This window comes from Cyanistes caeruleus, chromosome 30 (assembly GCF_971803275.1).
Source record: "Cyanistes caeruleus chromosome 30, bCyaCae1.hap1.1, whole genome shotgun sequence".
Classification (NCBI taxonomy): Eukaryota; Metazoa; Chordata; class Aves; order Passeriformes; family Paridae; genus Cyanistes; species Cyanistes caeruleus.
The window spans coordinates 1196720-1211295 of NC_141730.1; the positions used below are offsets into that span (position 1 = coordinate 1196720).

Consider the following 14576-nt stretch of genomic DNA (forward strand, 5'->3'; position numbering starts at 1 on the left):
GGAAAACCAGCTTCGCTGCTCATGGAACAACTTTTTCCATTTTGCCTCTGAAAAAGGAAAAAAACTTTTTTTTTTTTCAGAGAAAAGCTCAACTTTCTGTTTTTCAGCTGCATCGGCGAAACAAAAGGTTTAGGGGAAAAAATCCACAAAAAGCAGTTTAAAATAAAAAAAAAGGCAAAGCTGTTCCTTCCCCACCAGCAGCACCTCTTCCTCTTTTGGGCCGTTCTGTGAACAAACAAGGACATGTACAAAAATAGAAAAATAATAGGGAAAAGTCCTCAGGAAACTGCAGAAAAAGCCCTGGGAATCTCCTGTTCATGGCAGTGACCGATTCCCACTGCATTTCTTTATAGAGACTCAACACAGGCATTAGGGATACCAGGAATTATTAAGTATTATTAGGTTTAATATTAATATTAGGTATAAGAATTATTCATAATCATTATTATTAAATAATTAATTAATAATTATTAGGTATCAGGAATTACTGGTGACACCAAACAGTGCATCAGATGTCACCAGGAGAGAGTCGGGTGCTTCTCTTGTGGAGCTGTATGTGAATGAGGACGTTTCCCCTCTGCAGGTGAATCCAGTAACAAGGGTGAAAATGGTGCCTGGGAAGGCCCAGGAAGGAGTAATTTTAATGGAAAATATTGTGAAAAGCTCCAGCAGGATGGAGAGCAGGCTGGGGTGGGTGTGGTGCCCATTGCTTGGCTGTGGCTACCTGGCACAAGCATCCATCGATGACCTGTGGTGAGGTGGTGAGCAAATCCCACCTGCAGCATTCCCAGCCCTTCTGGAGACATCTGTGGGTTTTATTTGCTCCAGCAGCATTTTCCCCAGAAGCTCTGTGTTTCCTGGAGCACGCAGGTAGCTGAAGAGCCACTCCCAAGCACGCTTTGGCCTCAGAACGGAGATGTTTGTTGCTGGTAAGGAAGACAGAGAATTTTCAAGACTTTTTTTTTTTTTTTCTCTTCTTTCTTTTTCCCTACTGAATTTGGCATGAAAAGGGATCAAGACTTCCAGGAAATTCTGTAGCTTTGACTTCTAAAAAAAAAAAAAAAAAGAAGAGTTGGCAAGTGCTGGTTCCGTCTTCCATCATAATGCCTGATTGCTTTTGGTGTGTTGAAAATAGAGGGATTCAGGGTGGATCTCCACTGGCTGCTGAATATGAATGAGGGATTTAGGAGTGTCACCAGGCTCCTCCTGATGAGGAGTGCTTGTCTCTCCTCATTACCTGTACGTAGCAGTGCCCAGGACCTTTCCTGTTCATGAGCCCAGTCCTGGTGCGGGGTTGTTGTCACCATCACCCCCTGTGTCACCCCCAGCAGCTCTCACTGTGCCACATGTCCTGCCATGCTCTTCCTGCAGCACCTTTGCATTTGGCAAATTCCACTTGTCTGGTTTCGTCAGGAAATTCTGACAAATTTGATAATTTGCCTATAATTTTGGGGTTTCTTTTCCTATTTGGCTGTTTGTAAGCAGGTTTTCCCTGTCTTTTGCAGGATAGCAAAGGGCATTAAAGTTTTTTCTCCCTTCATGATGTTGTGGCACCTGAAAGTGACGAAGATGCCTGAGTTCATGTAGGGCCAAATTCAGTCCTGGTATAAACAGAACCTTTGAAAACAAGGAAGTTTCTCTCCATCTCTCCCCGTGCTGTAATTCCTAAATTGGAGAAACCTGGCATCAGAACCCAGGGGCTGTATCCTGAGTTTTTAACCCCTCTGAGGTCAGCAACAGCTTGGGGTGATGGTGTTGATTTGTCCAGGGGCAAGTCCTGGTCCAGGCAGGCCAGGGAATGTTCCTGGGGGTACCTGCCCGTGTTCCCCAGCTCCTCTTCCCCATCTCAGACTGTTCTGGTTGTGCTTTCAGACGTTAAGAAAGAAAGGTTTTAACGGCTGTGACAGCCCAGAGCCCGACGGCGACGACTCCATAGACCAGAGCCCCTTGATGGAGGATAAATACCGCAAAGGCAGCGAGGATCTGGATATCCTGTTCAAGCGATACGGTGTAAGTACCTGCCCGTGCCTGGAAAACCTTCATTATATGTTCTTTTCTGTTTTGTTTCTCTCCTGTTCGACTTCCCCTGAACCTCGTCCCCGCTCCCTCCCCGACACCCCCGTGTCCCTCCACATGTAACAGGCGCTGAACAAGAAGCACAGGGAGTGCGAGAGCCCGGAAGGGGATGAAGTGTTTGCGCTGACCCCGCAGACGGAAGAGAAATATAAAAAGATTGATGAGGAGTTTGATAAAATGATGCAGAGTTACCGGCTCGCAGTGAGTAGCTGGTGGCCTGCAGCCCCCCTGGTCCCCTCCCCGGTGCCTCCAGGTGATGGGGGGGTGGATTTTGCATGGCTTTGCTTTGGAGCCGTGCCGTGCCTTGGGAGCCGATGCCAACAGCCCCTTCAGCCCTGAATGCACCTGGTTCTTGAGGGCCCTTCCTGTTTCCCATCCTTGGGAAAATATTTCCTACTAGCTCTGGCATTCCTGACCCTCCTTGGCTCTGGCCAGGCAGTGCAGGAGGATATTGCTCCTGCATGTACAGGATTAGGGCCTCCTTTTTCACCCTCTTTGCCTCAAAAAAACCAGATTTTTGTCTGGGTTAAGATCCCAGTGTTCATGTGAGCTGGTGGAAGGTGCCGACCCCTCCCATCCTTGCAAAGCTCAGCCTGGTTTGGGCTATTCCACATTAATTCCCCCCAAATCCACTGAGCCCTCAGGGCAGCTGGTGGCCGTGGCAGAAATCCAGGGAGGTTTTAGCCTGTGATCCCGGAGCTCTCACTGGCACCGGGGTAGCATCAGGACAGTGCTGAAAGGGATTTGTGTCAGGAGACAGGAGGAGGAGGGGGACACGTTTCAAATTAGTTGTTAGTTCAAGGGAGCAGAGACTGTTGATGCAGGCAAGGGCTCTTCGGGGGATTAGCCCTGAGTCGCTGCAGCTGTAATTAATGCTGCAGGAGCAGGGGGAGGCTCCTTTTCCAGGGGTGGATGCAGCACAGCAGAACAGCCCCACCCAAAATAATCTGCCCTTCTGTGCTTTGCAAGCCCCCACAAGTTAAAATTCTGGCTTTTCTCAAGAACTGGGCCTTGTGAAATCCTCAGGTTTTATTTTGCTGACTCAGCCTTGTGTTGCTCTACGATCCTCGAGAGGATCCCAAAATCTGCATTTCCATCCCCTAGATCTCAGGGTGGAGGGGGTGGGGAGGCTGTGCTGAGACCTGCGAGGGCTGAGGAGGTGGAGGAAAGTGCGGTGCAGGTGGTGATGATCTCCGACAGCTCTGCTGTGACAGCGAGCTCAGCCCCACGAGAGGGGCTCAGGGCAGGATTAGCTCTGTCAGGACATGGATCCACCTCAGCCTCCCTGCTTTCACTAGGGGGGTGCAGGTTCCCACCCTGCCAGGGTGTGTAGGGTGGGAGTAGAGCCCCTGCGGGACATGCACCCCCCCCCAGCACCTGGCACAAGCCCTGCCACTGGTGGAAAACAGGCTCAAAAGCCACCTGAGCTTTGTCCTTAGTGCAGAACACCCTCATGAGCAGGGGCTGCTCGGCTCCAGGATGTGTCTGCTGCAAAGGGAGGGCCCCCAGCAGGCCCCCCATCATCCAGACATGCCAACCCAGAGGGACAACCCGTGCCCACAAGTGCTTTCAGCAGGTGGCATTCAAGTGCTGGGCGGCTCCTCATCAGGGCACAGCATCTGGCTCCCCCACTAAACCTCCCTGGCAGCGAGGGGCCGAGCAGTGCAGGTGGAGCGTGTGCGGGTGAAGAAGACGCTTTTCCATTTTAACTGCTGGGTTGGTTTTGTGTGTGACCAGAACTAACCCAGCGGCGTGGCCGGGGCAGCTTAGCGCCAGCCTAATGAAAGGCCTCAGCGGAGCTTCTGCCTCTGGTGTTTGCCCTGACCTCTAACGAGAGCAGAAATGGGGTTTTGGCTGATGTGTGTATCTTCTCCCCCAGCCTTTGGAGCGATGTGCAAACCGCCGTGTCCCTCGTGCCCTGTCCGGGGCAGGGCCCGGCTGTGCCGGGGCAGCGTCAGCCTGACGCTCGTCCACAGGTGCCGTGGGGTGGAGCCGGGTTCAGGCAAACCTGGGCTCTGCCACAGCCTCGCTCACGCTGTGGTGTGGAGGAGCTTCAGCTCTTCCTCTCCCTCCCCAGGAACGTTGTGCGCACATGGACGCGTTGGCAGTGATTTATTACACAACGCTGCTCCGGTGTTCGTGCAACGCCCAAGAAACCTTCCTCCTCCTCCTCCTCCTCCGATTCTGCTGCCGTGCAGGATGAGCTCCTGGGCTGAGCAGAGGGAGGGCTCCGTGTTCCAGCTCTCCCTGGTGGTGTAGGAATTGCTGAGCCTGTCCCTGTGAACGGCAGCCCCAGGAGCGGTGCCACAGCGCAGGCTCGGGCTTGGCTGCGGCCACGGGATATCTCTGAAGGACAGGATGCCCTTGGGAGGCAGGTGGGGAGAGTTCCTGGCAGCGAGGCGTGGGTGAGCACTGTCCTACTCCTTCCTCCCATCCTCCTCTCTCACCTAAGGAGCAGGACCTATCCAGGAGCAGATTTCTGGAGGAGAGGAGGCTGCAAGGCAGGGGGGAGATGCACCAGCTGCAGTGGGGACACCTCAGCTCCCTCTTCCCTCGCTGGTGCAGCCTGAGGGGCTCCACCTCTGGCCCTGTGATGTTCCCATTCAGTGCTGGGCTACTCTGCCTCTCCATCCTGGAGCAAATTAAAGTGGGACTTTAGCAAAGCCTGTACTAAAGCCTGTAAGCAGGTGCCAGCTCCTGTTAACGAAGAGCGTATCAGTGACATAAGACAAACGGCTGGGATAATCGCGGCGGGTCTGGCTCCCACGGGACACTGGTAGGTGAAGCTGGTCTTCAACCTGCAGCCAAGGATAGGGCTTAGCAATGCTCCTACATCCCTGGGGTCAGCTCCTCCTTCCCAGCAGCTCCCAGAGGAGACAGGATGGATCCCAGAGTCACCCAGGGGCTCTGTGCAAAATGAGTCTTTCCCAGGTGCTCGGCCAGCCTCAGCAGTGCCAGCCCAGAGTGGGATCCACTGCTGGCTGAGGAACGGCCTCATGGAATCCTGCTTGGGGTGAAGGGTCGTGCCAAGCCTGGCTGCTGTCGTGGGGGCAGGCCACCAGGCTGGTGCCCTCCTTCATGCTCTGGACAGCTCCCAGCCTCTCCTTCATGCCTGCCCTGAAAACACAGGGGGTAAATCAATGCAGCCTGAAAATGAGGTCGAAATAGTTGTTTGCAGAGCTCTGGTGTGTCCAGGGATAGCCCATTGCTCTTCCTGGTGGTCCCTGCTGCATCACCCCCAGGGTGCCAGTGTGGGTTTGAGCACAGCACTGCAGGTCAGCAGTGGAGGTTTGAGGAGACCTGGCTGTCCCTCCTTGGTCAGCAGCTGTGCTGTGCTGCAGGAACTCCGCTCTGGCTCCCCTTTACCCCCTGCTCTCTGCTCAGTCCACAGTGCCCGCTCCGAACTTCGCCATGCCCGTGACGGTGCCGGTGACCAACCAAAACACGCTGCAGTTCAGCAACCCAGGCAGCTCCCTGGTGACCCAGTCCCTGGTGACCTCCTCGCTGACAGACCCCCGGCTCCTGTCACCACAGCAGCCAGCACTGCAGAGGAACACGGTGTCCCCAGGGCTGCCACAGCGGCCAGCCAGTGCAGGTGAGCCTCACTGTGCCCCTCTGCACCCTCACCTCCTCATCCTTCCTGCCTGGCTGGGCAGCACCGAGCGTGGGGCATCCCTGAGGGAGGGGACGCCCCTGTTGCTTCCATCCCCTGTCCAGGGTCCACAGTTCAGCACCTGTGGGTGGCAGGAGCATCCTGGAAGGGTTGTTGCCCCTCAGTGTGTGCTCCTGCCCTCCTGCCAGACATTGATACCCCCTGTTTGTGCCTTGGCCCCAAACTGAGGGCAAGCTCCCCACGTCACCTAGGTCTGTTTGAGAGCTGGATCTCTGCAGGGATCTGTTTCGTGTTGGGCAGTGCAAGATGAGTCACCCGGTGCCATTCCCAGGCTGGGGGTGGCTGCTGGCATCCTGCTGGCCGGTGGCACTCCGGTGACAGGGGCCTGGCTGCCTAAAAAGGGCTGCTCTGAGTCGGGCTGTGCTGGCTGCAGTTGGCCGTGGGTGATTACTCATGTGGCTCTGCTGACAGATCAGAGGAGCAGTCATTCCCAGCGGGCACTGGCGATGGGTGGCAGAGGACAGGGTGGGGGAGAGGAGCTGTCACCCACGTCCCCTGCAGTGGCAGGGGGGACAGAGACCGTGTGGGCCCACAGCCCAGCTCTCCTGCTGTATGATCTTAAATCATAATCGTGGGCAGAAAGCCCCTTCCTGGTATTTTGGATGTCACAGGTGGCCTGTAAAAGTCACCTGGGCTGCAATGGCAGAGCTGTTGCCAGTGACCACCAAGATGTCTGGGCCCTCAGCCCCTGGGGCTTGGAGAGCTCCGGGGAGCTTTGAGAAGAGGGTGGATTGGGAGAGAAGGGCTGGGAGGTGCCTCCAAAAGCAGGTTGTGTGGTGGGTCAGGGTGAGCAGGAGGAATGGCCTGGCTGGGATGCAGCAGGAGCAATGACAGGGGTCATTCTGCTCTAGGACTGGTCCCAGGGAGCAGCATCTCACCCCAGGCTGGGTGGCAGAGCCTTCCTTGGGCACAGGCAGCCATCACTCTGGCTGCAGGGATCTCCTGCCCTCTCCTAGGCCCCTCAGCTGAGAGCAGAAGAGGCTTCCTGGTAAAGCAGACCCCTCTGGGGGCTCGCCATTTCCAGCTCACTCACTGCTCGTTTGAGGGGGATAATTCTGCGGTTGTGAGCGCAGAGGTGTTCCAAGTTAGGCCATCTGTGTCTCATTCACTCACTGCCTGGGACATGGAAGAAATCCTGTTTATAGGAGCCAGGGCCTTGCATGTTAGAAAAACTCCTTTTTTCCCTAAATTTTTTTTAGCATTGCACCAGAACTGGTTGTGTTGTTTCCAAAGCAAATGCTCAGCAAGCTCTGGGTGGGTGCCTTGATGGTGCCTGGTGCTGTTGGCTCAGGGATGGTGTGGGAGAAGGGCAGCCAGGTGGGGATGTATGGGGCTGGGGGCAGGGTTGGCATCACTCACCCAAGGGGGTGAGCCCTCTTTGGCCACATGGGCACCGGTGCCTGGGATGCAAGTGGGGTCTCACAGCAGGGCACAGCCACACAAGCCCTTGCTGGAGTCCCTTCCGTGGCACTTTGGAGCCACAGGGACCTCTGGTTTTGCATCCCCATCCCTTGAGGGGAGGGTTCTGCACGTCACATTTGCCACATTTAGAGGGCCATTTCACCCTTTCTCAGTCTGTACAATTTTTGGGACCACTGCTGTTCCAAATCCTGCTCCCATATGGGGAGCAACTGTGCTTCCCTGCACGGCAGCAGCTCAGCCCTCCCACCCTCCTCCAGCTTTCAGGGGCTCGCTGCAAGCCCAGATCTGAGAGCCAGGGGCTGGATAAAGGTTTGTGTCTCAGGTTTCCCCATCTGGGTTGAGAAGGGCTGGGCAGTGGTTAGAGGTGGGGTTTGGCATCGAAAGCCCCTCGTTCTCCAGCCCAGGGCTCCGGGTTGACTGCGGTCGCAGCTCCGGAGCCTCCGCGCCGGCTGTCGGCTGCAATCGCTGCCCGCGGCGTGGTCAGGCAGCCCCGGCTGGAGAATAGGTGGCTTTCAGAAATAACTTCATAACAAGGCAGAAAAAAGATCAAGTCTTCTTCTGGGCGAGGCAAAACGTTCTGGTTTTTGGGAATAAAAAAGGTCTAGTTTATCCCAGCCTGGTGGGGAGCATCGGTGCTTTGCTGCGAGTGTTGGGACCACGGGTCGCTGTGGCATCCTGGCAGTGTGGGATGGTTTCCATTCGGTGTGAACATTGCAGGGGGGATTGTGTTTCCCGTCATGCTGCTGGGGCTCTCTCTCCCCTGGCAGCGCTGGCCCTGTGTCCCCCAAAGGGGGGGTTGGAATAAAATAGCTGCAGTGTTTTCCAAGCTGCCTCATTTGGAACAGGCTCCTGTGCACCTGGCTCCTTCCCAAAGGAAACGGATCTGCCTGGATAATGTTTCCCAACCTGATCACCAGGAATGCTGCTCGTTTTGCCCAGGACTTTCTCCCCAGGAAGGCAGTCCCGCTTTTTTTCCTCCGCCTTCCTCCACTGTGCTCCCTGCCTTCCTGCCCCTCAGAAGCAGGGATGCTCACCCTGTTTCTGTGTTGGTGGTGATCCCGTCTCTCTGCTTGCTTTGCAGGGGCGATGCTTGGGGGAGACCTGAACAACACGAACGGAGCCTGCCCGAGCCCCGTGGGTAAGTGAGGAGCCTTTCAGCCCCGCGCCCCTGGCTCCATGTGACACTCCTGCCCTCGCTTTCCCCACATGTCCCAGAGGATTTGCTTTGCTGTTGAGCCCTGCTGGTCTATAGGGAAGCGCTGGGGGAGATTTTGCTGCTCTTGGCAGTGGGAGGGGTTGGCATGGGGAGCATGTGGAGCTCCAGGTCAGCACCTTTGTGGGGAGTGCTGGTTTCAGTGGAGACCCCAGTGACCAAGGAGTCTCCATCTACCCAGGATCTCAGGGAGAGCTGCAGATCAGGAAGGTGACCCCTGAAGACCAGGATTTGGGTAGCTCTTGGTTTAGCTCCTGGTGCTGCAGCCAATTCTCCACTGTCCTCAGGTGATCAATTAACACCCTGTTCCTCCTCGCGCTTGGGCCCTATAAAGGAACTTTATGGCAAGGGAAAAAAGCTCATTAAGGGCCTTTTCCACTGTGAGAGCTTCAGTGCTAATGAGGCTCAGGCCTCATGGCTCAGTTCCTCAGCTGTAAAATGCACTAACAATATCTCCATCCCCACATCTGCCTCTGCTGTCTGCAGGCTGAGGATGTTGGGCCGCTGCTGGTGCAGGCACAGCCCAAAAACCAGCGACAGCCCTGGGTCCTGCTGGGAAGCAGCTGCTGCTGTTGGCACTGGGCTTGGCAGTGGTCCCAGGCTTGGCAGGGTAGATGCCATCCATCCCAGGGCAAAGGCAGCCTTGCTCCAGGAGCCTGACTCCTCACCCCTTCTGGGCCTTTCTGCAGTGGGTCTGCAGCTGGCAGCACGGAGGAGGAGTGTGGAATTCCACATTGCCCCGGTTAAAACCGAACCGGAGCCGGGTGACGCCGGTTCTCGGGTGGGGTCGGCCCAGCTGTGCTGCTGCAGCGCTGTGGCCACGCGACCCCATCCCCTGCGCTCTGGCCACCGCCAGGAGCAGCCAATTCCCTGGGCTGGGCAGCAGCCGTGCCAGCGCCAGAGGGATTTCTTGGCAGAGCAAAACCTGCCAGGGTGGCTTGTGGGGCAGCATCTCCCTGGGTTCCCACAGCACCCAGCTCGGAGCTTTGCTAATCCTTGAGAGCACAGGGAAGGGGCCTTGGTTCCACAGCCCCCGGCCCCTCTGAGGCTGCCGTTCTCCTGCAGCCGCCCCCATGTCAGCTGTCGGGAGCAGCCATGGCGGGCGCAGAGCTTGGCAGGGCCCCTGAATGTCAGCATTGACGTCACTGAAGCATTCCCTGCGTTCCTGCTGCCACTGCAGGAAATGGGTGTGAGGAGCAGGGACAGCCTGGCTGTGGCCAGCCACGGACCCCTGCTGTCCCCAGCCCCCTGCCCTCCCTGGGGCTCCCCTCGTGGCTGCGGGAGGGGACTGTGGCTCTGGCACTGCGCTTGCGCTTTTCAAATACCTGGTACATCTCTTCCTCCTCCTCCTCCTTCTCCTCCCTTGCAGTTTCTGCAGCACTGAGCGATCACCTGCTGCCTCTGAGTCATCAGCTGCGGGTGCCTCTGGCCGGATCCTGCAGTGATGTCGCTGTATCCCTGCATCCTGCCCACACTCCATGGCATGTGCCACCCTCAGGATGCAGCACCCGGTCCACCCCACCTGTTCTGCAGGGGGATGCTGAGTCCTGACTGTCCCCACTCAAATTCATGCCAGGGTGGTGCCGAGGCAGGCTTCTCTTTTAGAGTTTTTTTGGTGGGGGCCCTTGGTTGGGAAGTCCTGGTGGGAGTGTAGCCCTTCCCTCTCTGGCTCACAGGGGTGGCTGGATCCATGCTGGGTGGACATGGCAGTGACAGCAGCAGTGACAGCCCAAGGCCACTCATCTTTGGGGGTGAGTGGCAGCACTGGAACCCAAACCAGCTCATTTCCAGCACAGGGAGCCACCCCAGTCCACACCCCAGGTGATGCACAGATTACATGGTGTGTCTCAAAGAGGGAATCACCAGGCGAGCCCCGTGTGCATCCATGCTGGTGGTGCCTTGGGAAGGAGAATATCAAAGGGTTTAACATTTCTTTTGGCTTTTCCCTGGCCACCACCACTGCGGGTAGCCAAGGTCACCTGAGGAATTTCTGCACCTTTGTTGTTAATAAACGTAAAAGCCGGTGGCCTTGGGAGCAGGATTCCAGCAGCTCACGATGCCTGGAGGTGCCAGGGCCCGATGCAGCAGGCACATGCCTTATGCACAGCTGCTCACGGTGACTGGGGACTGGGAGGACACCTTGCTGGGGACAGAAAGGCTGCTCCTCTTCCTCCATCAGGGACACGGATGCCACAGCTGCCAGCCAGCCCGGCCACCACGGCTGTCCCCGCCAGTGGCTCCCCGGCACCCACTGGGGCAGCGCCTCCCGTCCGCAGTGCCGTGTGTGGGATGGGAGCTGCGGCTCCCAGGGATCACGGCCACCTCCTGTGCCTGCTCCAGCCCATCTCTGCTGTGTCCAGCCTGGGACAGCTCCGGGGAGGCAGCGGCTGGCGCTGGGCCCCCACACGCTGCGGCTGCGGCGTCACTGCCACCAGCCGCCTGCTGAAATGCAGATGCAGCGCAATGCTAGATGTGATTAATAATGCAATCAGCGACCTATTTTTCCCGGTCTAACGTGCAATGAATATGAGGGCTGAATCCTGGTGATTGCTGAACGCCTTTCTATCTTTGGGGCCTATTCATGAAAAAAAACCCAACCCTCATCAGAACAGTAATCTGATCCAATTTATTCCTTTCCTGATGTTCATCAAATCTTTTCCTTTTTATTTTTTTTTTCTTCCTTTCCTTTCTTCTTTTTTTTTCTCCTCTCTTTGCACATGAAATCCTTAAGTGGGGCAGCAGGAGGAGGAGAAGGAGGGAACCTTAGATCTTCAAAGGGGCAGTGGGAGCAGTGAACTGAGTCCTCACTCTGCCACAGCCCCTTTTCACTGCCCCAGTGCCATAAAGAGAGCTTAAAGGTGAACGGGCCAGTAATTACCCATCTCGGCAGGGCTGCGGTGCCTGGCCAAAGCACAGAAAGAGCCTGGCTGCAGATCAGGCTCTGAGATTTGCTGGGTGTTACTGCAGGAACAAGGGGGAGTCCCTGCAGGTTGAGGAGCTGCCCTGAGCACTGTGGGCTACTGCCTGTCCTGGCTCTTCACCCCGCAGGGTGAGCCTGCCAGGGTGCAGGAGGGTTTTGGGGAGCCTGGGGGGGTGCGGCGCTGCTCTCCTACGAGGAAGAGCACTGATGGAGCCCCACTGCGGCACCACTCACCATGCACCCGTTTAGCACAGCTGTGCATCGACCATCACCACGTGTTCATCACCATACATTCGCCATTGCCCTGTGTTCACCGTCTGTGCGTCCACCGCCGTGCATTCACCGCTGCCACGCATCCAGCCATGGCCGAGCCTTCACCTCCTTCCTCTCTGTCCCCCGCAGGAAATGGCTACGTGAGTGCCAGAGCCTCTCCGGGTCTCCTCCCCGTGTCCAACGGCAGCAGCCTGGGCAAGATCATCCCGGCCAAGTCGCCGCCGCCGCCCTCGCACGGGACGCAGCTCGCCGCCAACAGCCGCAAGCCGGACCTGCGCGTGATCACCTCGCAGAGCGGGAAGGGGCTGATGCACCATCTGGTGAGTGCCCACAGCTCTGCTGGGATGGGCTGGGCTGGGTGAGGGGCCCTGCCAGGGCTGTAGTGGTGGGAGCTGGCTGGGGCCGTGCTGGAGGGGACATCCCAGGAGGAGGAGGGCTTGGATTGCTGCCTGCACCATCCTGGTGGTGCAGACCCTGTCCCAGGCACCGCTGTAAGCTGTGTGTGTCCCGTGGAGGCGAGGGTGTGGTGCCGTGGGGCGCAGTGGCAGCGGGGATGGGGTGCTTGAGTTAACGGTGCCTCTTGGTTCTCTCCCTGTTCTCCCACGGACAGACCGAGGACCACTTGGCTCTGGTGAGTTCCCTGCTGAGCGTGCATGGCGGTGTGGTGGGACACGGGCTGCTTGTCCCCTTGGTCCTGCCCTGGCTTTACGAGGCATGGGGCACACAGAGGGGTGGACGCTGCTCCCTGTGTCGGGAATGCGGCAGGATGTGGGCATCAGCGGTACATCCAATCCTGCTGTGGAAAATAAATCCCAAGAAAAACACGCTTTGAGGAAAACAAGGTTCCCTATGGAAAAGAAGGAGCTGACATGGGCTGCAAAGCGCCTGTTTCTCCACCAAGGCCAAAATTGCTGTGTTGGTCCCTCTGGGGAGGTCAGCCAGGGTCCCCCTGGGGCTGTGGAGCTGGGCTGGGCACTGCCCTGGAGCTGCCCATGGGGCTTTGCTGGAGCCACCACAGTTACAGCACAGGAGGACCTGGCCCATTGCCAGCACATGAGAGACAGGGAGTAAATCAGGTTCTTCCCATATTAAAGATATTATTTAAAGCCTGTGAAAATCCACTGGCTGGCTAGTGCACTCCCTAAACCTCCCTTGTGCATGGGGCAGTTTTCAGTGTTATTTTTATAGCTTTTTTTTCCTCTCCCTGCCAGCAAAGTGAATGCCACCTTGTTTGTGGCAAGGATTCACTCTGCTCTGTTGCTATTCTGGTGCAGGGCAGATGGGAGGCAGGTCAGCACAGCAAGGGAAGGGCAAGAGCTGCTGCGGGATGCAGGTCACGCAGCCAGGGAAAAGCTCTCCAAAAACACAGGAGAAAGCCAATGCCAATCCTCCTGGCAGCCTGCACGGAGACACTCTTGGCCGGGGCAAGGATGGGCCAGAGCTTTGGCAGACATGAATTCTGCTGCTCTTCCAAACCCTTCTCGCTTAGTGGTGTCCTCAAGCCCTTCTTGCTTAGTGGCCCCCTTCCAGCAGCTCTGTGCCTCAGTTTCCCCATGTGTGGAAAGAGAGCAGTCACTCCCAACCTCCACATCTGCTCCTTCCTGATCCCCACTGCCTGGGGCATTCTCTGGCTACACACTGAAGCAGAATTAGGTAAAAATCCACTGGGGGGGGGTGCATTTGCAGTTTTAATTGTTGGTCTGAATTAACCTGGTGGGTTTTTCCCTGAAGTGAAAAACATCCTGGCCCCAGCCAAGGTGGCAGCAGGGGGATGGAGAGTAAGGAAATGTGGGCAGCGTGGGACAGGGACCTTGGCACTGCTGGATCAGGAAGGGGACTGCCAAGTGTTGTCCCTACAGATCCCTCCTGCCTGGTGCAGATGCCCCCCTGCTCCGCTAACCTTCTCCCCAGATTTGCTCCTTCCATATTGCTCAACCTACACACCAGAGCCTCTCTTCAAATGGCAGCTCCCACCTCTTTCCAGGCAGCTGCCAGATGAGTCAGCGGCCCCTCCACTGGGTCCCAGCTGCCCGCAGCCTCAGCCCTGCCATCCTCAGCGCTGCTCCTGCAGCTCTGAGCGTGCTCTCCTCCCTTACACCCTTCAGAGAGGCGTCCCCCCATTTCTCTGCACGCTCCTGACACGCCAGGGGCAGCAGGATCTGTTCTCTGGGAGCATGCTGCATGGTGTGTCACCAACTGGAATGGCAGCCGGGAGCACTGTCTGTGGGCACGGGGTGTGAGTGGCACGATGTGGGGGGCAGCTTGCACATCTCCTCCCTGCATGGATTGTGGTGCAAATCGGGGTGTTTCACCCAGCACAGCTGGGGCTGACATCCCCACGCTCGCCTTGTGGTGCCAAGGAGGTTCCTGGGGCTGGCACACCCTGCCCAGATGGTGTCCCACCAGCCCTGTGGCATGGCCACGTTGGACCCTGTGCTCTCCCAGGAAAGCCACAGAGCCATGGGGTGACGGGCAGAAGGGATGGGGCTGTGAGGGCTGCACCCCACTGGGCTGGCTTAGGGTCTCGTGCAGGCAGGACAGGGCCAGGGCTGTGTCCTACCTGCTGTGAGGACATTTCTTCCTATGTCTTTACCCCACAGCAGTGGGCATTGGCCGAGGGCAGCTGCCAGCAGGCTGTGTGCCAGGAAAACCCGCTCCTCCAGCCCCCGAGCTTTAGCAATTAGAGCCCTGGTAATCGCCTTCCCCGGCCACAGAAGGGACCTGCGGGCTGGGCAGTGTGTGGGCGCAGGGTGAGCAAATCCTGCACAGCCAGGTGCTGTTACCCTCTGGAGGTGGCCAGGCCAGGGTTTTAGCCTCCAGCCTTGTCCCAGGAGAGTCTCCCTGGCCATGGGGAAGCACTGCAGAGTCTGTGCCCAGCCCTGCAAGGCCCCGGGAGCCCTCGGTTCTACAGGAACCTGCTTGCTGTGTCCCAGCCAGCCTCGTGCCAGGCGTGATTGAAGCTGGGCACTGCCCCAGTCTTCACAGGGTGACGTGTGCTG

General features: G+C 57.3%; 1 protein-coding gene across 21 annotated transcripts in view; it reads left to right on the plus strand.

The window, feature by feature from the left end:
• The window catches only part of MEF2D (myocyte enhancer factor 2D), a 75814-nt gene that overhangs the window by 51535 nt on the left and 9703 nt on the right, over window positions 1–14576 (plus strand). For 11 of the 21 annotated variants that reach the window (XM_086866221.1, XM_086866227.1, XM_086866222.1 and 8 more), the window contains 5 exons: window positions 1873–2010; window positions 5461–5671; window positions 8253–8309; window positions 11707–11897; window positions 12188–12208. In XM_086866221.1, coding sequence (XP_086722347.1) covers window positions 1873–2010; window positions 5461–5671; window positions 8253–8309; window positions 11707–11897; window positions 12188–12208 — 618 coding nt within the window. Of the gene's footprint in view, window positions 1–1872; window positions 2011–2142; window positions 2278–5460; window positions 5672–8252; window positions 8310–11706; window positions 11898–12187; window positions 12209–14576 lie in introns of all 21 variants that reach the window. The other 10 variants (XM_086866231.1, XM_086866234.1, XM_086866232.1 and 7 more) reach the window with 3 other exon arrangements.